Source organism: Choristoneura fumiferana, chromosome 2, assembly GCF_025370935.1.
Source record: "Choristoneura fumiferana chromosome 2, NRCan_CFum_1, whole genome shotgun sequence".
NCBI classification, from domain to species: domain Eukaryota; kingdom Metazoa; phylum Arthropoda; class Insecta; order Lepidoptera; family Tortricidae; genus Choristoneura; species Choristoneura fumiferana.
The window spans coordinates 11,502,793-11,530,668 of record NC_133473.1 but is presented as its reverse complement, the minus strand read 5'-3'; the positions used below and the strand labels follow the sequence as shown (position 1 = coordinate 11,530,668).

At 36.6% G+C, this 27,876-nt stretch overlaps 2 protein-coding genes across 2 annotated transcripts; both read left to right on the top strand.

Annotated features, from left to right (window-relative positions):
• Positions 1-8,939: 8,939 nt before the first annotated feature.
• On the top strand, positions 8,940-10,980 carry LOC141443487 (muscle-specific protein 20-like). Its single transcript, XM_074108810.1, has 4 exons — positions 8,940-9,044; positions 9,388-9,599; positions 9,882-10,002; positions 10,493-10,980. The coding sequence occupies exons 1-4, from the start codon at positions 9,015-9,017 to the stop codon at positions 10,682-10,684; spliced, it is 555 nt and encodes a 184-aa protein (XP_073964911.1). The 5' UTR covers positions 8,940-9,014; the 3' UTR covers positions 10,685-10,980.
• A 3,676-nt stretch (positions 10,981-14,656) lies between these two features.
• Positions 14,657-18,285, top strand: LOC141445519 (uncharacterized). Its single transcript, XM_074111354.1, has 2 exons — positions 14,657-16,294; positions 16,383-18,285. The coding sequence occupies exons 1-2, from the start codon at positions 14,935-14,937 to the stop codon at positions 16,442-16,444; spliced, it is 1,422 nt and encodes a 473-aa protein (XP_073967455.1). The 5' UTR covers positions 14,657-14,934; the 3' UTR covers positions 16,445-18,285.
• Positions 18,286-27,876: the final 9,591 nt, after the last annotated feature.

Sequence of the window (27,876 nt, the reverse complement as noted above, 5' to 3'; positions counted from 1 at the left end):
TTTTTATTATTTTTATGCAGATCCCTTATTAATGTTTTGCTTTGCCAAGCTAGAATGGCTCCACATAATTTCATAATTATCCGCTCCGTTTGTGAAGGTGAGGTTGCCCTGCCCTTGTATGTATTTTTGCGTTTAATGAATGTTGTAACTAATGAAAAATATTGACTGAAGCGGTAAACGTTGAGGAATGTAAATATTGTTCTTAATATTTCAATGGTGATGTAACAAATTTGTAAATATAGCGAAAAACATGGAAAACTAACGAAAACCATAAGATTGATAAATATTATAATTTATTTGTGTAATCTTATGGCTTACCAGAGTGTATGTAACATTTGATGAATTTGTGGAGGGTGTTTTAATAAACAGAATAATAAATCAAAGTTTGTCTTATTTTATTCTGAGGTAATTATTCCTGTTTTAAATGAAGGTTGCCAGGTTTTTGGGACTTCTTATACGAAACTCGCTGCCTAGCTAGAGACAGTGAAAAGGAAATGCCATTCAACCGTATGCTTGGCCTTGAATTAAATTACTTTAAAAACAAAACACGTGAAGTTCTGAATCTATTTAGGTATATACATATTTATGGTTTGTAATAATACTACGAAGGTAGAGTGGATATCTAAGTACTATAGGTATACCGAAATCGAAAAAAAACCTAAATTTTTTCAAAATTCTTCGCTTGTAGAATTATTGACAAATACCTTTTCACCTCAGCACCTCAAACAGGCAGGTTTTGCAATAAGAAATCAGTGAGCAAAATCGCATTTTGCTCACTCCGTGAGACAAAGTAACTTTTTAATTATTTTTTTTAAATGCTGAGTAGGTACAGTGATGGTCTATTCAATGAATTCCAAATATATTTGAACTTCACTTTGTTCTGTCACTTTCACTTCAACACGAAAAAAGCGAGAGCACAGGGCGGCACGCGTTCTCGAATCTACATAGGCACGACGACGTCTGTACACGCGTCAATGTGTGCGTAAGCTGCACAGGGTTGACTATTACAAAACCGTATAGTACTATAAGTGGTACCAATGACATTTGAAGGTACTCATATATGTAGTAGGGCTTAGATATGTGCAAATAAATGTAATCGTTAATCTTATCTATTTCGAGGGTATTGTGGCAAAACAGAATAAGTGCATTTTTTTTAAAAAGTTACATACATAGGCATACTCAATGTTTTTCTGCTTTATTTATCTAGCAAAACCGTATAAAATAAATATTGTACACTTATCCGGTTTTGCCAGAATATCCTAGATTTATTTAAACCTACTTAAAATGTGTCTGTCTGCGTATTTTAAGCATTATTATATTCAAATTTTTCATTTTTTTATTTTTTTATTTGACATTTTTTTTTACATAGGTTTTGTACATAGCCCTGCAAAAACTGTTTACACAGTTTGTCTGCAGGATACAGTATCTATAAAATAATGTATGTATAATTATTCTTACATAAACTATTATAATTATTGTTACGACTATGTCTTATGGAAGAGTTTCTACTTAATACTTTTTAAGGATCTTTTTAAATTTATTTTTATCAGTTTCTATGCGGATGTTATCAGGTAAGCTGTTAAACAAATACGGTAGTCTTTACACAAATTACAATAGATATACGTCTACAAACTTAAAATAATCATTCAGTAGGTAGTTATTTCATGTATTAATCGCGTTAATTTCAGAAATCACTATTTATTTTGAAAAAGAAAGTAGGTAGTGTATCGTTACGATTTCGCAAAATTATTGCTCCCGAACTTAGTGCCATGCGGCCGACATACATCGCGTCGCGCACCCGACTGCTTTCCTGCGGTTTTCCTGCAATCTGCGCTTGAGGGGTGGGGTAACTCGGACCGGTGCGGGGCGGAGCGTGGCCATTCTGTACGCTAGTACTATTATATATTCTGTGGCGAGAGATAGGATCAAATGTGTTGATTACAATCTTAAATTTGATTTATGGTATTAAAAATATATCGATACCTAATAAATTTGATGACAACAAAATATTTCCAAAATGTAAATTTTTCCGATCTTTTAATAAAGTATGCAACCTCGTTGCACGAAAGCCGCTTCTCTTGTTTTTTTTTTTTATAAAAGAATTCCGTATACTGCCTCTACAGTTGGAATAAATATTTGTCAAATTGAATGAATTTGTAACAAATCTATTTATATTTATGTAATAGAAATCAATTCATATTTAAAGGTTTAATAATATTTATAATAAATTATACGTTTATTGTTCAACCTTATGTCATGCGTTTAGAACTTATGTCAAATAACTTTATATATTTTGATGCATTATATTTTATAATTTTCGGTATTTCAACTGTATGTATTTCAACCGATATGTATTTTAAACTTATACATTATAATACGTACCCAATATGCACATTTCTACCTACCGTTGTACCCTGAGTTTATCTCTCCAATTTCAACAAAATTTGGGAGGTAGACTCAGTCTATGATTCCGAGCTGTAAAAACATGCAGGGTCTCCAGAATATGTGTCTCCAAATATTGTATGGATGTGTCCGTTTTGTTACGAATTTTTTCTTAATAATTTTCGTTAACACATCCAAATAATATTCATTATTATGTGGAGAATCATAGACTGAGTCCCATAAATTTTGTTGATAGATAGAACGGGAAACTTAGTGAACAGGTTTTTCAGTTGATATTTTATCTGCAGTTTGAAAGAAATTTTCGAAAATCCCATGGTATCGGATAATGTGGTACATTTAAGTTTGTACGAGAAAATCTCATTTGGTACCCTCGAACTAACTGTATCGCGTGCTGTGAAACCTTGTTATAGAAAAAGTCATAGGGACATTGCATTGCTTGACAAGGGAATTTATTATGACACTTACGTCCACTTGCAAGCTTTTTAATCTAGGTGTAAGTGGTCTTAAGTCCTGTCATACCCATACAAGAACTGTCAGTTTAAGCCTTAAATCGAGATTTAAAAAAGGCTACAACACTCCTTACTAACTTGCAGGAAAAAATAAATCTAGATTTAGTAGTTTATCCAGGCTTAAGTTTGACAGTTCCATACAATTTGACACTAATAAACTGAGCTTAACGCTAACTCGAGATTTATGTGTTTACTGCAAGTGGGCCTAAGAGTTGCGAAATGACAAGTTGCAAATAAGCAGTACCCGAGACTCAAATGGTTTGAGTAAAGGTTCCACTGTACTATGGAGTATTGCGTAAATATCAAAATCTACGCAGATCTCGATTTAAGGCTTAAACTGACAGTTCTTGTATGAATCTGACAGGACTTAAAACCAATTAAACCTAGATTAAAAAGCCTGCAAGTGGACGTAAAAGTTTAACTAAAAGTTAACACGACATTCATTGCCTATTACTTAGCTCGGCGGTACGAAGTTCGATGGGACAGCTAGTATAAATACATATATTTCGGGGATCTCGGAAACGGCTCCAACGATTTCGATGTGGTACATACGGGTTTTCGGGGATGAAAAATCGATCTAGGGTAGGTCTTATCTCGCGGAAAACGCTTGTTATCGAGTTTTGGCCCGAGCGAAGCTCTGTCGCCCAGGTGCTTTTAATTTATGGTTCTTGCAAAAGGAAACACCCAGTAAAATCATTAAATTTAAGTACCTAAATAATAAAGCTTTTGGTCAGTTTACCTACACTTCACTACACATGAGTCTTGAAACAAGCAAAATCAGAGCAGAAGTAGGTCCATAAGTGTCTAAAATTAGCGCATGACAGGATGCAATTCGTAAATACAAGCTAATCAAGGCGTCGTTGCGTTATACAGTTTTTATATACCTACCTTAGTGCGATTTTAGTCCATTGGAATCATTGCAATTTTTTTTACGAAGTGTTTGAAAATGTTTGGTCATACTCATGAACATGAATCATACATTATTTACTTTAAAGCTGTGACTAATAGACTCAGGGTAACGTCATGTAAAATATTCAAGGCGGTTATATATTTTTAATTTTCCCGTAAGTGTGAAATCTGCGCGTAGGCCGGCGACAATGACAAATCATCGCCATCGAGATGTGGTGGGCGGAGCTTCAGCACGCGCCGTTTGCGCAGACACCGATTACCGTATAAGTAATGTAGGAGCACTAACGAACAATGCTTAAAATTAGAACAATTTGATTTATTAATGAATGATTTGTTACTGGCTGATATTATTATAGTGTCTCGTGTATGCTAAAATAAAATAAATGATGCGATGGGAACTGAGTTGATTAATGATCTACTTAAAGCTCGCCAGCTTGTGGGCTTTGCTATAATCACGGGATGCTGTTGGTTTCGTCACTTTCAACAAGCGCGATAGGTAGAAAGAAATAATACAGCGCAGGCCCAAGGGAGCAAGAGAAGCGGTCGCTCTGGGCGCCAGAGAGTAAAAGGGCGCCAGTTTCCATAACAAAATGAATTTTTGATGGCGCCTTTTGAGTGGCACGATAGCGTTTTAGACAATCTCGCCTTTTATTTGTCCACTTCTAAAAAACATCTTTTTCTTATTGCAAACTACAATAGAATTTAATTGACAAATATCGACACCTAAATATAATTTATATATACATTCCAGTAGGTACCTACACCACCTCGACAGTTTGAGTATACTTAGTTCAGTTTATTGGCGTGAATATTTACAGCGTTACCTCGAGTGATCGCGCTGAAGGTTTGACCAATTGGGCGCCGGGTCCACGGTCGCGCTGCCTACTGACAGACTAATGAGAAGCATTGAAAAGGCGATCCGAGGGAAAAGTATTGGTACGGTCAAGGGCATAAATATATGTACGTTCCTAGAGCTTCAAATATATATGTACCTACTATATATTAGCCTAATATATCTGTGCGGCTATTTGATCAGAAATATATGCACATTTAACGAGTCATTAAATTGTGTACAAATTCGCTCATTTACATATTAAAACACAAACTCAGACATGGACGCACAGAAAAACCAGAAAAGATACCAGCGCTGGGAATCGAACCCAGGTCCTCAGCACTCCGAGCTGCGTGCTATAACCCCTACACCACTGCTGGACAGGAATCTAGACACCAATTTTTCCTATGCACATACATATCTCAGGTTGCTTATAATACTATTCAATGAAAAAAATCAATTGTGTAAACAAAGCATTTTTCACGATTACTCCGTAGTTACTTACATTTGACGCCCAATCCCGATCATATTCACATCTCAATGAGCTCAGCACTGTTTTTAACAATCATTTTATCATTAAATAATCGTGTAAATATGTTTTATTTTTATAGAATTAAATTGGAAGACGAAATCCGTTATATTTGTCAAATGACATGATAATTTTTTCCTCACCGAAGTTGGTCTATGGGTCGTCTAGTCTCTGGAAATTTAGTGCTGTACAACAAAATTAATTATTTGACTGAACCAACCTTACCTACCGATAATTATGGCTGGCTCTGCAAATTATTATTCGTAGATATTAATTATTTGTGTTAAGTTACACTATTTAATGAAGGTTTTAAATTTTCTAATCCTATCCTACTATCCTACTAATCCTACTAATATTATAAATGTGAAAGTTTGTGAGTGAGTGAGTGATATGTTCGTTACTTCTTCACGCTGAAACGGCTGGACGGATTTGGATCGAGTTTTGCCCGAGCGAAGCTCTGTCGCCCAGGTGCTTTTAATTTATGGTTCTTGCAAAAGGAAACACCAGTAAAATCATTAAATTTAAGTACCTAAATAAAAAGCTTTTGGTCAGTTTACCTACACTTCACTAACATCATGAGTCTTGAAAACAAGCAAAATCAGAGCAGAAGTAGGTCCATAAGTGTCTAAAATTAGCGCATGACAGGATGCAATTCGTAAATACAAGCTAATCAAGGCGTCGTTGCGTATACATTTTTATACCTACCTTAGTGCGGTTTTAGTCCATTGAATCATTGCAACTTTTTTTACGAAGTGTTTTGAAAATGTTTGGTCATAATCATGACCATGAATCATACATTATTTACTTAAAGCTGTGACTAATAGACTCAGGGTAACGTCATGTAAAATATTCAAGGCGGTTATATTTTTAATTTTCCCGTAAGTGTGAAATCTGCGCGTAGGGGCGACAATGACAATCATCGCCATCGAGATGTGGTGGGCGGAGCTTCAGCACGCGCCGTTTGCGCAGACACCGATTACCGTATAAGTAATGTAGGAGCACTAACGAACAATGCTTAAAATTAGAACAATTTGATTTATTAATGAATGATTTGTTACTGGCTGATATTATTATAGTGTCTCGTGTATGCTAAAATAAAATAAATGATGCGATGGGAACTGAGTCCAAAGTATGACTAATGAAATTAATGATCTACTTAAAGCTCGCCAGCTTGTGGGCTTTGCTATAATCACGGGATGCTGTTGGTTTCGTCACTTTCAACAAGCGCGATAGGTAGAAAGAAATAATACAGCGCAGGCCCAAGGGGGCAAGAGAAGCGGTCGCTCTGGGCGCCAGAGAGTAAAAGGGCGCCAGTTTCAGAACAAATAAATTTTTGATGGCGCCTTTTGAGTGGCACGATAGCGTTTTAGACAATCTCGCCTTTATTTGTCCACTTCTAAAAAACATCTTTTTCTTATTGCAAACTACAATAGAATTTAATTGACAAATATCGACACCTAAATATAATTTATATATACATTTCCAGTAGGTACCTACACCACCTCGACAGTTTGAGTATACTTAGTTCAGTTTATTGGCGTGAATATTTACAGCGTTTACCTCGAGTGATCGCGCTGAAGGTTTGACCAATTGGGCGCCGGGTCCACGGTCGCGCTGCTACTGACAGACTAATGAGAAGCATTGAAAAAGCGATCCGAGGGAAAAGTATTGGTACGGTCAAGGGCATAAATATATGTACGTTCCTAGAGCTTCAAATATATATGTACCTACTATATATTAGCCTAATATATGTGCGGCTATTTGATCAGAAATATATGCACATTTAACGAGTCATTAAATTGTGTACAAATTCGCTCATTTACATATTAAAACCACAAACTGAGACATGGACGCACAGAAAAACCAGAAAAGATACCAGCGCTGGGAATCGAACCCAGGTCCTCAGCAATCCGTGCTGCGTGCTATAACCCCTACACCACTGCTGGACAGGAATCTAGACACCAATTTTTCCTATGCACATACATATCTCAGGTTGCTTATTTCTACTATGCTACTTAAGCAGCAGCACTAGCGACATCTATGTTACGTCGACAGACGTCACATTCTTTCGGAACTAATCGCTCACCCAGACAAGAGATGTCGCTACTAAGCAATAAAATTATGATTGGTTTTTTGGAGTCTATTTGTATTTTTTATTTCCACTCCAAATTTGTTACTTTTACGGGTATCCTGTAAAACCATATCGAAAACACAAACTGAGATATGGATGACCAGAAAAAACCAGAAAAAGAGACCAGCGATGGGAATCGAACACGCAAACAAGAGACTCACCCAGACAAGAGAACATAGATGAGCCACGAGCATGTTGAGCGGAACATAGATGTCGCTAGTGCTGCTGCTTAAGCAGCGTAGTAGATAAAAAGCAACCTGAGATATGTATGCATAGGAAAAATTCGTGTCTAGATTCCTGTCCAGCAGTGGTGTAGGGGCACGGAGCACGGATTGCTGAGGACCTGGGTTCGATTCCCAGTGCTGGTCTCTTTTTCTGTTTTTTTGTGCATCCATGTCTCAGTTTGTGTTTTCGATATAGTAACTACATATATATTTGAAGCTCTGGGAACGTAGATATATTTATGCCCTTGACTGTACCTAGTACAGAAAAGTGACATGTAATAGTACATTACTGTAGAGGCCGGCAACCCCACGTTCCGGCCGAGGCTTGTATAGTGCTTTTCTCAAACATGACATGAAATAAAAAAAATAAAAGAAGTGAAGCTGGCGGGACGCTAGTCTCGTCGCCGTGTTGTGTGGCTGCTGGCGCGGCGGCTGCAGGTGGTGGTGCTGGCGGCTGGCGCGCGCCGTGCCGTAGCAAGCGTTGAAACACAAAAAGTTGGAAAACCCCCGACTTTGTCACTTCAAAGTTCAATATCTCAAAAACGGCTGAACCGATTTTGATAAAACATGTCTAAGAACCATCGCTAGAAAGCCTGCTATCAAATAAATAAAACCGCATTCAAATTGGTCTACCCGTTTAAGAGCTACGGTGCCACAGACAGACAGACAGACACACACACACACAGACATACAGACACACACAGCGGTGAAACTTATAACACCCCTCTTTTTGCGTCGGGGCTTAAAAAGACGGTCACATTGCCGGCCGAGGGCGGGAAATTTGGATGAAATCTTTTTTGCAGGCCGCTACAGTGACCGCGCGCAGGCAGGCCAGCCGCAGCGCCTACAACGCGATACTTCCCGGCCTATTACTTGTAATACAACGTAATATTTCATGTCATGATTGAGAAAAATAATAAATTCGTCAAACTAAAAAGTTTCAGTCGATTAATTTAGTGTTCCGTAATGGCAATGCGTTATGCGTAATGGTTCATCTACAGCTGAATATTTCAGTCCTTCTTGCACACATGCTTTCAGTTAATATTTATTTGTGTTATTGAATTCCTTCGTATTTTTAGTGTGGGTGTAAATTACTTATGCTTTCAGGTTAATCGGCCAAATGGAATGCATTTAAAGGCCAACTGTAATTTTAGATAAAGTTCAGTAAACAAAGAGGTAGAAATAAAACTGCAGACTTAATACCGTCCGAGTTAAATAAACTGTGTAAATGTAATAAAGTTAAATAAGACGTTACGGTTATACACGTTGTGTGATTGTGATACTTCCATGATACTTCCATAAGGTTGTTGAGTCAGAAGTTATTTCGTTCGATCGGGTTGCGCGTGAGTGTTCCAGAAGGAACGTAGCCTGCGCGCGCACTATAAATACGTGGACTCGGCTTTCAGGAGTTCAGTTTAGCAGTGATCGCCAACGGCTCGCTACCTTCTCGCAGCACACACACATACACCCACACAACATGTCTCTGGAACGCCAAGTCCGCGCTAAGGTCAGCATCTCTTTGTTTGTTCTAATCCCCTGATAAATATATACACCAAGTATTTTAAAATGTCATCAAAAGAACGTCGACAGCCTGTTTTTTTAGAGTCAGTGTAGATTGAAATAGTCACACTTTGGTTGGCCACTAGCACCATATTTGGTATTCGTTGAAAAAATACCCATTACTGTCATTATATTTACTTAAAACCACAAATAATTGTTTGTACCACCACATTGTTGTTAATTTTTGATAGTCTTTTTATTGCTGTCTAGGCAGTTTATCTTTCTACCATCCTCGAAGACACTAGACACAACACGGAATAATGACATTTATTATTAATTTGTTCCACCAGCTCGCCTCCAAGCGTGATCCCGAACGTGAGAAGGAATGTCAAGGCTGGGTTGAGACTGTCCTGGGCGCGAAGTTCCCCCCTAGTGAGGCTTTTGAGGATGTCCTTAAGGACGGCACCGTCCTCTGCCAGCTCATCAACAAGCTGAAGCCCGGCTCCGTGAACAAAATCAACACCTCCGGCGGACAGTTCAAAATGATGGAGAACATCACCAAGTAAGTAAAGAAACTTTTACCTTTCAGGTACAAAATATGACCCCCATGCTCGTTCACCTCCCTCTTTTAATATAAAAAAATAATACATTTAACTCCCAAGTCTTTGCTTACCCATTTTGGGAAGCTATATGGTGTAAATTTGTACAGTTTCGTTTTTTTTTTAGAAGATAGAACGCTTTTCCACGTTTATTGTAACTCTGACGAACGTCCTGACTGACGAAAATAAATCTACATTATGGCGATATATTATTTTATCACGTCTAAAATGTTTGTTTATTACAGCTTCCAGGCGGCCATCCGAGCGTACGGCGTCGCTGACATTGACGTGTTCCAGACCGTCGACCTTTGGGAGAAGAAGGACATCGCACAGGTTGTCAGCACCCTGTACGCCCTTGGCCGCGAGGTGAGCACCGAAAGTCTTTAGCGATAGCCACTGATAGCCAAGACTGAGCCGCGACCAGCAGTCCCCCTGCAGTTATATTTAAACCTTCCAAAACCGACATCATTAACTCTTATATTTTATTTGGTAACGATTACGCACTCAGTTTACGACTTCGTAAGCAATCTTTATTACTTGGGCTTCCATAATTTTGTAAACAAGTACGCACCGAAATAGAATCCAGTATCGCACTGGAAGAAACTACTCGTTTATCCACTGTTTACCCTACGATACGGTTAAGTCCGTGCGCTTGGGCCAGTGCCAATTTAGAGATTTACGAGTTTCGTGAAACATTACCTCAGTTTTCATAAATACCCAAGGCCACATGGTTGTGTGGAGGCCGAGTGGGGATTGTTTAAGTATTGCGAAACTAATTCGAATTCTTGGCCTCATTATGAGTTAATGTTAGTATATATTATGCAAGCTAATAAAATGTATGTCTTTGTTTTAACAGACTTACAGGCACCCCGAGTGGTCTGGTCCTTACCTCGGCCCCAAGCCTTCTGAAGAGTGCAAGCGTGACTTCTCCGAAGAGGTGCTGAAGGCTGGGCAGACCATCGTCGGCCTGCAGGCGGGCTCCAACAAGGGCGCCACACAAGCCGGCCAAAACATGGGCGCCGGCCGCAAGATCCTGCTCGGCAAGTGAGCTCAGACCCCCCTCGGACCAAGTGATATTATTTATAAGTCAATTTCGTACAAAGATAAGTGTATTCTAGGACGCTATCGTGAGTGTTAAAACCCTTTAAATTCTAGTGTAGCTTGTAGAAGGTGATATAATATAATTTATCATGCACCTATGTTCTTTTTTGAACACGATATTTTTGTATTCACTACACGCCAAAGTGGTTAACATAAGTACCTAAGTACCTTTGTATTATTAGTTATTTATTTCCATTTTAATATTTATATTTATTTTGTAATAAAAACCAAGAACACTGAAAATGAACCTCTTTATTAAAACCAAACATAATAAAACATAATTAAACTATAGGTAGAAATTTGGCCTAATTCGCCGTCAAATGTATTTAAGTATATATCTTCAAAACCAAGGAGCGAATTGTTTGCAATTCAATTCATCTAAGTATATTTAAACGCACCTTCCGATAGACAAATGGTATTTTTGATTAGGTAGATAACTAAACGAAACTATAAGGGTTTCGTTTTTGCCATTTTGGCTCGGGAACCCTAAAAACTAATGTCGGGACCTATTAATAAAATTGGTTCACAGGTAAAAAATAATGCTGAACATACAGAACCACTTTTTGCTCGTTTGTCATCCGGTCGAATAAAAAAAATACAGACAAAGTACCTACAGTACCTACTACTTAAACGAACAGCGGTTGGCCTCAAGACGGTCTAGAACGCAATTTTAGTAGTACCAGTGACCAGGTGCTGTTTTTTTAGACGAAATGATACTAGCACATTATACTTACTCGACTACTCGCGCGAAGCCGAGGCGGGTAGCCAGTACACGTATAAAGAAAGATACTATTGCAGTTGCCTGCAGTGCCGGTTTTAGCACTTCCAGCGCCCTGGGCGAGATTTTTACGGTGCCCCCAACTTTTGGAAATTTTCTACAAAGTAGGTATAGGCTCCGCCCAGGGCGCCGGACTTAAAGGCGCCCCTTTAAGTAGGTACGGCGCCCTGGGCGGTCGCCCCACCGCGCCCTACCCTAAAGCCACTACTGGTTAGGTGCCTGTCTGGGCATTTTGTGTTCTAGTTAAGAGTCGTTATACTATTTATTTAAGAAATATACCTACTAACTAGTCATTTTTCCTTTTAGTCAATATAAGAATTAGGCATTTTACATACAGTAGAGCGTCGATTATCCGAACTAATTGGGGGACGTGGGTGTTCGAAAAACCGGTATTTTCGTATAATCGAACTACCTATACGTATATTGTGTATTTGATTCAGCTATCCATATTTACGTACAGGTAAATGAAAACCATATTAGTTTATCGACTAGCGGTTACTTGGAATAGCAGTGACATACGAGTACAATGATCATTTTTTGTCTAACTAGATGGCGCACTGTTGCGTGAGGTTTTTAAGTATGGCTTTCAGTCTGTTATTACGGGCGTGAAAACAAAGTTTAGATTAAAATAATTTCATACACCTTAAAACCGTACCATAAAAATATCGAGCATGCCACAGTGTTGCATAGTCCCCGTTTTTTTCGGGAAAAAGGGAGGACAAAGGTTTTCGAAAGACAAAACTGTCTCAAAACACAGACATTCATTGCCCCGGAACGCATATTTGCCATAATTAATTTCAAATATTACAAAATATTCGCAAAATTATTCTAATTAGAAATAAACCCGCGTAGCTCACTCAAAAACAATGAGATTTGACATTTCGGAGACCTCACGCTACACTAGCGCCTCTAGTGCGAATTCATTCGCGATAGCCCTCATTCTAACCTAACCTTTTTTTTTTTTTTTCGGGGAGAAAATGCAATTACGCATTCCGCCCGGCTGGGGGACCGGGACGGATATGTGGGACTCCCGGAGCAGAAGACCCCGGCCTACCCACTAAAAACTCCCCGGAATTTCCGCCTCGCCACATAGCGGCAGAGCCACAGGAACGCTTGTGGCTTACTTCTGCGACATTCTAACCTAACCTAACCTAACCTAAGTATTACTATGCAGGTCAATTTATCTAAATTGATTGATGTTAATTCGAGATTCAAAATCAAGATACCGATTATTAAAACCACGAAGTTTATTTTGCCGAATGTCGTATTTCCGATTTAGCGATGACATTTCGGAAAATTGATAATCGGAATAAGTACCTACTTACTGTACTTCAGGCCAACAAAATTTCGTGCTTCATTCTTCGGAGTTTTGAAAATCGGATATTAAAAAAATCGAAATTTTAAATTCGGAAAAATAAATTTCGTGTTTTTAAGTAATCGGAATGATATGTCTTAGGAATTGTGAAAATCGGAGTTTTGAAAATCGGAATTAGCAAATTCGGAATAAAATATTTCGGAGTATTTAGGTGTTCCCATCTGTATTAAGTATAATAATTATGATGAGTTCTATTTAGAGGTTAGATTAAAATTATTATTCAATACAGTTTATTTTAAGTTAATACCGGTATTGAATGTCATCTGCGCATTGTAAGTTCGTTCGCAACCACACGCAAGACAGATTGACACGTTTTTATTTGTACCTACTAACTATAAGGGATAAGTTCACCTTTGTACATTTTACTGTCCTGTTTTCTGTTAATGAACTAAAAGAATTCTTTGCTCACCCGCGACCCTATGATAGCTAAGTTTATGCAAAATATGCGTGTTCATGCAGTTCCTCCACCTCCACATGTAACGTCTGGTAGCATGGTGTACGGTTGTGTTGCTCTGAAGATGAGCTCTGGTTGAGTTCGAAACGCGTCAGTGTAGTGTGGTGGTGGTGATACATGGGTTTGTGTGATTTGTGTGTGTTCTTAAAGTGTGGAGGTGGAGAAACTGCATGAACACGCATATTTTGCATAAACTTAGCTATCAATAAAGGTCGCGGGTGAGCAAAGAAATTCTTTTAGTTCATTGATATGGACCTCCGCAAAGTGACGCCTGATTCAATAAATTGTTTTCTGTTAATTTCATGTATTTTTATGTAAGTACAATAAAGAGTTTTACAATACAATACTATGGCGACTTAGATCCTATAATCGGTATTCCCTTAACTTGTCTATTTTTTTGTCTAATTTCAGTTTGTCTAACAACTTTTACAGTTTTTTTTGCCTAAAGTGTATAAATTGATTTTACATAATTATTATTTTGTCGAATTTAGTTTTTCCTAAATGATCATTTTCATAACTCATGTTTTGTAGAATTTTATTTTATTAAAAACTTAAGTACTTTGTCGATTCTTATTTCAAGTAAATTATACTCCATTCATTTTAACATAGGAAACTTAACGGTAAAATTTGCACACGTTTTCAAATGAAACAATGAAACTATTTAAAATTGTGTTAACTTCTATGATAAAAACATAATAAATACCACGAATAAATGTACATGTGGGTATTTTTAGTCCATTTGTGTTCGAAATACCGAGAAAAGTGTGTTACAATTTAACCGTTAATTCAAACCACGACCACAGCAGCGCGCGAGCCGAACGTGCCGCGGTAGCGGCCGGCGAAGCGCCAGAACCGAACTTTAGACCGAATGTTAGACGACAAATAATTATTTCAATGAAACATTATACGAAGTAAGATTATATGAACAAAAATTATATGTAATAAGGATTATACAAAACGACTCTCACTCAAATAAAACTTAGACAGTGAATAATTATGCTAAATAATATGAGTTTAACTAAAATTAGGCAAACCGAAATTAGGCAAAAAGTTGTTAAGCAAAACAAGGTAGGTACAACCCCTATAACCTTTCCTGAAAAATTAAAAGTAGGTATTGTTTAATATTTTAAGGGATCTGGGCAGAAAATAAATCAGAACGTAATAATGTTCAACATACGACAAAACTACAAATGAAAACTTCCAATTCATAGATATACATCAGACTTGTTGCTGTATGGGCTTAGTTTCCTTTATGGTATCTGGAAATAAAAAAAAAGTGTTTTTTGACTTTGACGTTTGACGTTTACTTCAATTAACTTGTGTTGTGGTGTTCTGTTCTGTTGTCGTATTTCTATTTTTCGTCGACTTTTTCATTGCAAAAAGTCAAATAGTTTCATTTCTGTTCATTTCGTTTCCTAGAATATTTTTACCGTACAACGGCAAAACCTACTAGACACTGGCAAAATTGTCCTCCAATGGACAGAGCCATATTTTTCTAAAAAATCTAATCTAATATATTTTTCGTCAATAATCATTTCCTTAATAATTTAAATTAAAACTCTCTCTATTCGTGATCGTTAAGTCAGAGAGATGAGTATTAATTCTGGTAAGATATTAAACGGCCGTTGCCGAGAAATAATTTTCAATGTCGTAAATTACTTCACGAATGAAGAAGTAAAAACAAAACCCTTATTAAAAAAAATACTGATTATTTTGAGCACAAGCTTACCGGCTTCTGAAGTCAGTATTCCACGGGATACCTTTCTTGAAATTGTAGAGGTGTTGAAGACTAATTCCAAGATATTCAATCGTGCGGTAACTGCAACAGGAGTCAGCAAAAGTATTGTAACATCCGTTAGAAAAGAAGGAAAGATTTCAAAAGATAGCTTTAAGAAATTTAAAACACCTAAAAGGGGCAAACGAAAAGCACAAATAGTTTTGGACAATTATGAAAAATGTGCCATACGAAATATAATATCAAATATGTATCGGCAGAGCATTGCACCAACTGTAAGGAGAATCTTGGCTAGAGCTAAAATAGACATAAACTTTCGTGGCCAGAAAACGACATTAACAAAGTGTTTGAAAAAGCAGCTAGGGTATCGATTTCAGAAATCTATCAGGAAAAATTCATATGTATTAATAGAAATTCCCCGGATTGCAGTTCAGAGAGCCAGGTACTTAAGAAAAATACGTGAAAATGATGATTTGGCTGACAGTAAAAAGCTTGTTGTTTATCTAGGGACCACATGGTTGCATTCTAATGGTAGTGAGCACCAAAGTCAATCATCTTCAGACCGAAAATCATTATCAGAACATAGTAGATGGATAATGATCCATGCAGGATCAGAAAATGGTTTTGTCAGCGGAGCACAAGCTGTCTGGAAAGCAGAGTCAAAAGGTGAATGCCATGATCAAATAAATGAGGAAACTTTTGAAAAATGGGTTACTGATCATCTATTACCAAATATACCTTCTAATTCTATAATTGTAATAAATAACTCATTCTGCAATGGTGAAGTGTTGACCAAAGCACCTATTTCTACTTCAAGGAAAGATACAATTATAGCATGGTTGGTTAAAAACAACATAGAGTTTTCACCACACCTCACTAGACCTGAGCTATATGAACTTGTTAGAAGAAATCTTTTACCACAGGAATATGTCATTGATCACTTGATCAAAAAACATGGTTTTGAAGTCCTTCGACTCCCGCTTCATAATTATGACCTAAATCCCATTGAATATATTTGGCATTTGGTTAATGAGCGACTGGGCCAGAAAGAGGTGCTAGAAAAGGACAATGAGGTTGATTTAGCACTAGAATCACTTGCTACAATTACTGAAGATGATTGGCAGCAACAAGTACACCATGTGAAACAGTTAGAAAATGAATATTGGCTTAGAGACAACTCAGATTTTCCACTTAACGAAGTAGCTGTTAATTCAGGTATCTAACTAATTTGGTTTATTGCTTAAAAATAATTTTTCAACAATTTTTTTAATTTAGAAAGTAATTTCAATGATTTTTGTTACAGATTGTGACAGCTCCGATGATGACACAGATGAATCAAGTGATGAATACATGAGTGATACATGAGGGTGACCATTAAATTATGAAATGATTGGTACCAATGTATTGTACAGATGAAACATATAGTTTATGTTGCCAATGAGCCAGCATAACCAAAACAGGTCAAGATGGAGGCAGATTATATTTTACCTTCGGTAGTACAAGGGAAAAATTGACTAAAAATCGAAAAATAAGTTAATAATCATATCATCCGTAGTACAAAGGCATTATTGTTTAAAAATCTAAAATAAGAAAATTAATGGAATTGTACCCTTGTTCTTACGAAGGTACAGTGAAACAAATTGAATCATAACCCAATTCAATTCAATTCTTGAAAATATAGCTCCATCGATACTATTGATGATTCCGCCAATGTTGAGGTTGGAAAAGACACTATCAGTTTAGCTGTTGTTCGGTAGATTCAGTGTGCGGTAGAATCATAACCCAAGGTGGAACCTTTGTGCTACTAATGTCAAGTTGACATCTCATACTTTTGTCAAGGAAATCATAATGAATTTGATTATTAAAAGGTTGCACCCTGGGTCATGATTCAATTTGTTTGACTGTACAATACGAGTATGTATTACAGAAAATGTTTACATTCTGGCTGGACTGGTGATTTTAATAGGAGCTGACTGATCTTTTGATTTTTACTTAATTACTTGTATTGTACTGACATTCTAGGCTGCACCTGCTATGCTAGGTTTAGTTATAGTATAGCAATAATAAAGTCTACTCTAGGTGATTGTCAAGTTATCTTAGGTCCTCTTATAATTTTATGGGAAAATAATGTAATCCATTGCAATAAGTTGAGTGGCACATTCATTACACTGTAAAGAAAATACATTCTCTGGCTTTGCAATGACAAGCGTTTAGTAAAGTAGTAAAGTTAGTTTCAAATTTATGCCATCATAACTATTGCCTGACAGATCACTTTAACACCATATTCTCTCACAAATATGTCTATTGTTCGTGGATAATTATATTCATTGTTGGCATTGATAAGCACCATCAATGAATATAGTGGTCCTCAGTGTTACTAAATAAGTGTTAATTTATTTCAGTATTGCCTTTAACTGGTAATACAATACCTCTTCTAGAAGCCTGTCTAATTAAATAAGTGTAGGATAGTTCAATGTATTCTAAATATAAGAGGAACATTATCTGCAGCTTTTTTAGGGTTCCGGAGCCAAAATGGCAAAAACGGAACCCTTATAGTTTCGCCATGTCTGTCTGTCTGTCCGTCCGCGGCTTTGCTCAGGGACTATCAATGCTAGAAAGCTGTAATTTTGCACGGATATATATGTAAACTATGCCGACAAAATGGTACAATTAAAAATTCAAAAAAAAAATTTTTAGGGTACCTCCCAATGCCTCCCATAGACGTAAAGTGGGGGTGATTTTTTTTTCTCATCCAACCCTATAGTGTGGGGTATCGTTGGATAGGTCTTTTAAAACCTTGCTAAAACGATTTTTCGATTCAGTGATTTGTTTGCGAAATATTCAACTTTAAAGTGCAAATTTTCATTAAAATCGAGCGTCCCCCCCCCTCTAAAATCTAAACCGGTGGGTGGAAAAATTAAAAAAAAAAACAGGATGGTAGTAAGTATATCAAACTTTCAAGGAAAACTATAACGGCTAAGTTTGTTTGGGAATTGTTAGTAGTTTATGAGTAAATAGCAGCCTAAGGTATAAAGTATACATAAACTTGGAAGATTCCGTATACAATACGAAATCCTTAGAAAAATATGACTTAATTTTTTCGTTATGGCTACGGAACCCTATTTCGGGCGTGTCCGACACGCTCTTGGCCGGTTTTTCCTTAAAGATATTTATGTGAATAAAACTCATGTACGTCATAAGTGTGATTTCTTGTGTTTTATTTTATTACATAGGTTTTCTTATTTATTTCATGGACACTGTTTGAATTGAAATAGGACTTTTTTTGTTACCATTATTTTTACTATACTTAACTATCTACCTACCGAAAACAAAGTATTTCTTATCTTGTCACGTTGGAATTTAAATGAAATGAATGTGGAATAATTTTTGAAATATTTTATAATAATATGAAGGTGTGGTAATTTTAAATTGTCAATTACATAGAGATCTAATATGTACTATGACGTCCACAGACCTATATCGAGATAAACGCAAAGAGCGCTTCAAACTGTATGAGGACCTAGTGGTTGCATAGTAATACTTTGCCCACTACCTACTTTGTTTGGCATATTATTACGGTCACAGATTTTAGTTGGACTAATAATATTTGACTAATGTATATTAAAAATACTTATTAGTATTTAGGCTAGTAATGAAGCCGTGGTGGCAGAGTGGTTTGACCTATGGCCTCTCAAGCAGAGGATCGTGGGTTCAAACCCCGGCTCGCACCTCTTGAGTTTTTCGAGATTCATGTGCGAAACTGCATTTGAAATTTAGCACGAGCGAAGCGCCTAAACAACGCAGAATTTAATGACATTTGTACATTTAAATTTTAACGAGTTATTATTATGACTTTTTGTATTTATGCAGTTTGAACTGTGGTGCAGACTAACTATGACGATTATGCTTTCAATGTTTATGCTTTTAAATGTTATGCTTTTAAATGTTATGCGTTCTAATAATTTATGCCTAAAGATGATTAGGTAGATACCTATATCGATTTTTCGGCTAAAAAAAATATGCGTAGGTAACAACATTGATTTTATGGATTCAACAGTGAACCAGAAGAATTCGCCGAGCGATAAAACGAGTCGCGGCAATTGGTGCCAGCGGATCAGCTATCTAAAATTTGCACATCGTAACTTGTTTCCATGTGGATGCACCTGCCATCTCTCTAATGCACCCCTAAACGTGTCGGCTTTCACAAGCTGCTTAAAATAGCCGCCAGCCGTCGCCTCTGTCCCGCAACTACATTTAGAAAAACACTGAATCTGCAAATAGCCTTCAGATGCCGCGTAAACCTTAGCCTCGTATTAATAGATGGAGCGGAAGCTAGACACCCGAAATTCAATCGTCAGCCAGATGGCGCAAATGTACATTCAACTGTTTTTAATTCTTTTGGCCACCGTAAGATGGAGCTGTAATAAAAGACACTGGAGCTTATCGTTAGATGGAGTAACGAGACACGAAAAGTAAGTTTAATTTTAATGCTTTTTTGGGTTCCGGAGCCAAAATGGCGAAAACGGAACCCTTATAGTTTCGCCATGTCTGTCTGTCTGTCCGTCCGTCCGCGGCTTTGCTCAGGGACTATCAATGCTAGAAAGCTGTAATTTTGCACGGATATTATGTAAACTATGCCGACAAAATGGTAAAATAAAAAACTACAATAAAAATTTTTAGACGTAAAGTGGGGGTGTTTTTTTTTCTCATCCAAGCCTAATAGTGTGGGTATCGTTGGATAGGTCTTTTAAAACCTATATAACTTTATAGGGTTTGCTGGGACGATTTTTCAATTCATTGTTTTTTTTTGCGAAAATATTCAACTTTAAAGTGCACATTTTCATTAAAATCGAGACCCCCCCTCTAAAATCTAAACCGGTGGGTGGAAATTTAAAAAAAAATTCAGGATCGTAGTAAGTACTTATATCAAACATTCAAGGAAAACTATAACTGCTAAGTTTGCTTGAGAATTATTAGTAATTTTACTCTTAAATAGCAGCCTAAGGTGTAAAATATACCTAAACTTGGAAGATTCCGTATAAATAAAATACGAAATTTATTTAATTTTTTTTTTTTCATAATTTTAGATATTTTTAAAGATCGAAAACATAAGTACAGTCAGGGCATATTTATGTGTACGTTACGTTACCAAGACGTCAAAAATATGTAAACACCATAAGGTCGATGTATACATACATTTGACGCTATATCTGTATAGATATTTATGCCCTTGACTGTACATTTTACATCAAAATCGTAATTTATTTAGTTATGTTCTGACTCCAGAATCACGTTTTACGTACAAAAACCGAGCTATGTTCTTATAAATAGGAGTCTAAGATTAGATTTGTTCGAGTATTTTGTATGCGTTTCCTGAAGTTTGTAAAATTCCAAGAAGTTGTCGATGTAGATAACTAATTGTGTTCGTTAATTATAGCCATGGCAGCGGCCTGCGGCGGTGGTTGGTATTGCTACAGGGGATTGGTATGATGTAGACAAATTCATTCAATTTCTACCTTACATTTTAGGGTTTGCTGGCCCCATTATGTCAACCTGTCAACATTTTTTGGGTTCACCAGGTGAGGTACAGTCGAGTTCATAAACTTGTGAGCAAAATTTTGATCAAAAATATCTGAACACGACTATATTGTTAACAACGTAGAAGCGTGTTCAGATAGGAGTTCAGAGGTACAGGTACAAGAAAGAATTTTGTCAATATTTCATTTGTACCTACCTAATACTGCTTTTTTTGCTGACCGTAATTTTTGTTGACCGTGCTTGCATTGTTGTCTATCTAACCTACATATGACCTACACTAAATTTCGAGTCAATCCGACCACTGGAAGTAGATCAAAATTTTAAAATTTACTTACTTGCAAGATTTGAAACAAACAAATATTTAAATATCTAAGGTGAAGCTAATAAAAACTTAAAAAACATGCCTGAGAACCATCGTTAGAAACCCTGCTTTCAAATTAAAAAAAACCCGCATTCAAATCAGTTCACCCGTTTAAGAGCTACAGCTACGGTGCCACAGACAAACACACAGACACATATAGCGGTCAAACTTATAAGACCCCTCTTTTTGCATCGGGCGGGGGTTAAAAATAACAAGTGATCAATAAGGGTTCGGTTGTGTTTCAAATTGACCTACGGAACCGTAAAAAAATAAAATCCTTTCCGAAGTTAGGAATGAACTGTAGGTAATCTAATTAGGTAGGTAAGTAATGTTTTTTCATTTAGACAAATAAGATCCATTATCTAATTAAAGGTAAGTAAAAATAAAAAGGCACTTAGGTAAATCCTATTAAGTTTAATCGAATTCTGCAAATGGGAAGGCTGAACCGAATTTGATGAATGATGTCTAAGGACCATCGCTAGAAAACCTGATTTCAAATAAAAAAAACCGCATTCAAATCGGTCCTACTGTTTAAGAGCTACGGTGCGACAGACAGACAGACAGACACACATCTCTTTTTGCGTCGGGGGTTAAAAAGGGCATTGCTTGACACGAACTGACGGACAATATACTTAGTGATCCTATTAAGGGTTCCGTTTTTTCCTTTTGAGGTACGCAACCCTAAAAAAATTCACCCCGCCCTAAAAATATGACCAGATTATAAAATAAAGAAAATATAATGTGATGGTTCCCGAAGTGCATTTGACTGAGATTAAATCATAATTCTGATGGCGGGACTGACGGACATCATTGCCACGCAAATAACAGAGTTATGGTTATAAATGGTCCACCCACGTTTTAACTAAATCACCACCCCTCAGAAAAATGCATTAAATATGTACTCTTGAGCTATAAATTTCTAGTTTAGCCAATGGGTTCATGAAAATATCATCATCATCATCATCTCACCCTTTATATAGGTACGCCCTAACTGCAAAGCACAGCCCGACTCTCAGAATGAGAGGGCTTGAGCCGTAGTTCCCACGCATGCTTAGTTTGGATTGGGAATTTCGCATACAGAATTCCTTCACTGGTTTGTGCGGGTTTCCTCGCGATGTTTTCCTTCACCACAAAGCTCGTGGTGAATTTCAAATGTCATTTTGCACATAAATTCGAAAAACTCACGGCCCTCTGCTTGAGAGGCCATAGGTCAAACCACTTGGCCACCACGGCTTGAAAGTGATCATTTTGAAATGATTGATGGAAGAAAATGTTACAAGCCATGGAATAAAATGTTTGGCTGTCATCTCTTATTGCTAACCTCTTTGATGCTAATGCCAAACTTTTGAATATTTTCACGGCAATGACGTAAGTCCAGTCCTATATACATAGGTACACTCGAACCAACTGAATCGTGACCCACTGTGGAACCTTTTCGTAGAAAAAATCACAGTGACATCGCATTGCTTGATAAGGGAATTTATTTTTCATCTCTCCTGTTCGGAAAGTTTAATTTTCATGGGTAGATAGCCGGGTGGAAAATTGCGTTTTCAGCTCTAAGGTGGAAAGTTTTTTTTTTTTTAATTTTTCCATCAGCCACGGAATCGAAGATAATTGAGTTACGTCAATGACACTTTTTTTTTACTTTTCGTCATGGCCGTCTAGATGCACATCGTGACCAAGGAGCTTATACATATTATACAACACTGGAGGTTGAACGCCGAACATCCGTTTGAAACAAGAAGTTTGATCTTTATTACGTTACGAACATATTCCATCTCTTTGTTTAGTTAGGTTAAGAAAGAGATGGAAGTCATTCGTGAAATGTGAAAGAAGGAGTTGGAATATATATTTATAAAGTAATAAGTATTTATTAAGTAATAAAGGTCAAACTTCTTCGTTCGGCGTTCAACCTCCAGTTTTGTATATAAACTCCTTGGTCGTGACCAACTCGATTTTTTTTTATAGTCGGCCGTGGCGAGTGGCCAGGTCGAAAAGGTACCGTTGCAGGTTGGATATAAGTAAATTCAATTTACTATTATTCTCATTTTTTTTGTAGTATTTTACTTTCCTTACAGTCGAAATGAAAAGTAGAGTGTCTAACTCGGGTGAAATTACCCATTTCCCCTCGGACTATTGGCGCTCTCACTTCGTTCGAGCGTCAGAAATATCTCGGGTAAAATGGGTCACTTTCCACCCTTGGTTATCAGTCTACTAATGACACTTACTGTGAGAATGTTCCACGGCGGATTAGTAACCAAATGGTTCAACTGTATTAGAAACGTTACAAGATCTACTATTTACCTAAATGTTACTTTTTGTATGAGAAATTTAACAATTAGGTCGATTTGTAGCACTTGTAATTTTTGTGATAGAGAGGACTTGTAGCTTTCTATTAGTGTTTTTTTTTATTAGGCTCGAAGTTGAATTAACTTATTTCCATCCCGTGGAAATTTTGCATTTTCCCGGAGAAAAAGTAACCTATGACAATCAAAGATAGTGTAACTTACTAAGGGTGTTTTTTTTTTTAAATCGGCTCAATAGTTTCAGAGATTCGACTACAAACAAAGAAACAAAAAAAAATTAGATATTTCCCTATCCCGTGGGAATTTCGAAAAGTCCTTCCTTAGTGCACCTCTACAAACTCGAGATAATACCTACATGTATGCCAAATTTCAAGTCTTTAGCGCCAGTAGTTTAGGCTGTGCGTTGTCTGTCAGTCAGTCAGTCAGTCAGTCACGGTACTGTTTTATAGGTATCTATACAAGAATTGCTCGTTTAAAGGTATTAGATAGATAGATACCTACCTACTATCGATCGACGCATCGTAAATATTTGTAAAAGTAAATCGTAAAAGTATTAAGTGGGTCACGAAGGAGCAGTGTGAAAATTACCGAGCCATGGCAGAACAATGTTTGGGAAACATGACCTAACGTATTGCTGAAATAGGGGAGGTGGGACTGGTTCACAACCGGCATTTTTTGATGCAGAGGAGTAGAATTAGGTAAGTAGATAGTAAGTAATAAAACCAACAAGTACTTCTAGAACTTTACTGTTTAATCTGGTTTAATTTATTTAAGCACCCAGTCAGTTAATTATTACAATCCATCCTCCATTTTTCTCCCTGAGAGGGCATTAATCTTGCTTTCGCGTAGGTTAGCGGAGAAAAGATAACAACTATGTAGTCGGCCAACTCAAATTAGTGAAGTATTTGGCATGCACGGCAACTGTAAAAAATAAACCCACGATAATAAATACGATGCTTAAAATAACACATTTCGCAAAATGAATAATTTTCCACTAATACATTTTTAGCTCAACCGATTTCTGTTGATTGTTATGTTATCGCATCATACTTTAAATCCGTAACGAGATAATATTTGTTATTACGAGTTGCAAAGTAAATACAAAAAGTGGACTAATATAAAGACATTTTTTGGGCAAAAACTATTCATGCGAGATGATTTATGATGCATTTTAAAAGAAAGAAAGAAAAAAGATTTCATCGTAACATCATGAAAAAGAAACATGGAAAAACGACGTGTACCTACGTAGGTACCTAGTTATTTCACAAAATATGGCTTCAGTCCGTATCGTAAAAAAAATACAGCCAAATTGATAACTTCCTCCTTTTTTGAAGTCGGTTAAAAAGACTTAGGTGCTGATATCACTCATGTCTCGCTCTACCTTGATCAAGGGCTTTATGTACCTACTTTGTTTTTTTAGCATTATTAGAAAGAAGGTAAGCGATCTTGATGTGTCTTTTTATTGCAAAACACTTTTGAAAAATATTTTACAGCAAATATGTAACAATTAACAAGGGCATTGATCATTTACATGCTTTTGGTATTATACGTAAGTAACGTACGTACCTACGTTAAAAAACGTTTTTCAATAAAAAGACCCGTCAAGATTCTGTAGGTACTTACCCTTTTTCTAATGCTCAAAACCGGCCAAGAGCGTGTCGTACACGCTCGAAATAGGGTTCCGTAGCCATTACTAAGGATTTCGTTTGATAATCTGTGTTTAAGTAAAAATAAATGAAATAAATGAATTGATTATTATTATTATTATTATAAGTATAAGTGGCGGCTCTAACCCTTGATCCATAGAGCGAGATTGTCTACATCACTCCGCGCCTTTCAAAAGCCATCATAATATTTTTTTGAGCTGGAAACTGGAAAACGTCGCCCTTAGCCATCTGGCACCTAGGAGACCGCTCTTCTTACCCTTCCCCGGGATCGACGCTAGTATATACACATTGGAAGGAATAACTTTCAAATTTATTACCCCAGTTCAAAGATCTATTTCCAGTCTTTTTGTACTTCTTTAAAGTAATTATTTATCTAAAAAATCTCATTGGACTTATTGACAGTTTACATCAAAGCACTTTAATCTAAGAATACCTTATACCTAAATAACCCACATCTTTACCTTATCATTCAAAAAATATGATTATTAAACCCGAGAAGAATGAATTAAAAAATAACAGATTAATAACTTCTTAATTAGTAGGTATGGCTAGCTTAATGCTGCTTAATGAAATAATTAACAATAAGACCTATGTATGTGACAGGATAACACATAAATTTACACCATAAAGGGTATTTTTCAGCTGTAAGCAGTAAGACATGTGACTTGTCTAGGTACTTCATTAAATCTATTTTATTTAAAGTAAATTGTTTAACCGGTATATCTACCTAGTGTATCTGGATAGTTACGTGAACTACATAGGTAACGATTCCAGAGCCAGAGTTCATTCAAAATATTCCAGTCGCGCGGTGTCGTCATATCGAAAATAACCCGGCACATGCGTTCGCTGCGCCCGCGCTCTTACATCGCAGGAAACCCGATTTTTACAGTCGTTTTTTTGTCATCCCGCTTCCCGTACCGCAATGAGAATAATAAAATTATAATGAGTTGCTTAAGAAATAGAATACTTGAAAGTAGCATGATAAATTTTATTTCACCAAATGTCTTAGAATTACATTTATTATTGTAGGTACCCACATTGCATTAAATCAGCTGTAATCTCGAATGAATGCGCAAAGTAGAAACGTGACGTTTCTCTAGTAGAAGTGGAAAAGTTCATTAATGACAAAGAACAAAGAACAATAACAGTACCTGGGCGACCGAGCTTTGCTCGGGCTAAAACTCGATCGATGGGCATTTTCCCAGAGATAAGACCAAGCTAGATCGAGTTGTCATCTCCGAAAACCCCCACATACCAAATTTCATCGAAATCGTTGGAGCCGTTTCCGAGATTCAGATTATATATATAAAAGAATTGCTCGTTTAAAGGTATTAGATTAGATAGATAAAGTTCATATATACCTAGGTACTTAACTCAAGTGTATTTTCTTTACGTCCAACTGCTGGGCACAGGCCTCCTCTTTGAAGGACCTAGTTGACTCTACCTACCTAGATACAATAAGCAATTGCTAGGGTTCCGTAGTCAAAATGGCAAAAACGGAACCCTTATAGTTTCGCCATGTTTGTCTATCTGTTTGTTCGTCTGTTTGTCCGCGGCGTAGCTTAGAGCCAAGTGCTAGAAAGCTGTAATTTTGCATAGATATACTTAGCGATGTATAGATTATGCCGAAAAAGTGGTATAAGTATAGAATAAAATGTAGAAAAACATTTTTTTTTCGTACCCCATAGAAGTAAGATGGGGGTGCCTTTTTTCTCGTCTACTTAGCCTTATAGTGTGGAGTATCGTTGGATAGGTCTTTTAAAATCATTAAGGGGTTCCGAAGACGATTTTTCGCCACAATAATACGTTTGAAAAATATCATCAACTTTAAAGTTCAAATTGGCATTGATCTCAAAAAAAATGTTTTTTTTTTTCATAAAATAGGCGAATTTAAGACACGTATTTGAAGGATTTTGGTTTTAGTTGGGTTTTAATTTTTTATCCTATTTATAAGTTTCCGGAATTATAGCTAACCGTAGTTGCCATGGCGTTAAAAGCTGCGTTTATCTTTGCCAGTCACAGTTATTTAAAAAAAAACGTAGTGTCTTCTGTCACCTGACTATGTTAGGATTAGGCGGTTTAGTTACAAAACGTTTATTAACGACGAAAGTCAAACAAAGGTCAAACGCTATTTTGCAAATATACCTACACACGATCAATAAGTACTTTTTAACTAAAATGTTATAAAATGATTGAATAAACCTATTCCTCGAAATGGTTTTGGAATGAGACCAAATTGTAAAAAAGTGATCAATGCCAATTTTTTATTTTTACTTACCTGTTTTCATTTTTTTTATAGAAGGATACCTAATGTACCTGTATTACTGGTATTTGCCTGCCATGTTTTGAATAGTTAAACACATTACAAGTCTTGTATATTTTTACCCGAACATAAAGATGATTTAAATATATAAAAGTTGCATGAATCGATATTTAATTGGTTGGTTTAAAATATCCTGGCCTCGAGCATCAGATTTTGGTTGAAAGTAGTTTCATCGTAGGCCGGTGCCCGGTATAGCGCGTAACAACGGGCAGTTTTGATTATGAGGAGAGGATCTAAAAATAAATGGGAAGTTTCCGTGTGGTGGTGTCCTATTTTTGCCATAGAAACTAATGGTAAATAGGTGAGTGGGTAGGTATAATAAGAAACATGTCAAATATATATCAGCCTGTAATCTGGCGCTCTTCTAAAGTTTACGAGTAGGTATTTAGGTGTAGGTATAACACTTACAATATTTGTGTGTCACCACGCTGTCACTCATGGTGAAACAATATATTATGTACTTACTACAAATTACACGCGGCTTCGCACGTGTTATCTAAACGCTTAGATCCGACAGTTGAATTAATATTCCGAGATTAATTTTACTAAATTACCATAGGAATCACAAAAGATTACTTTGTTACAGAACACCCACGCCAAAT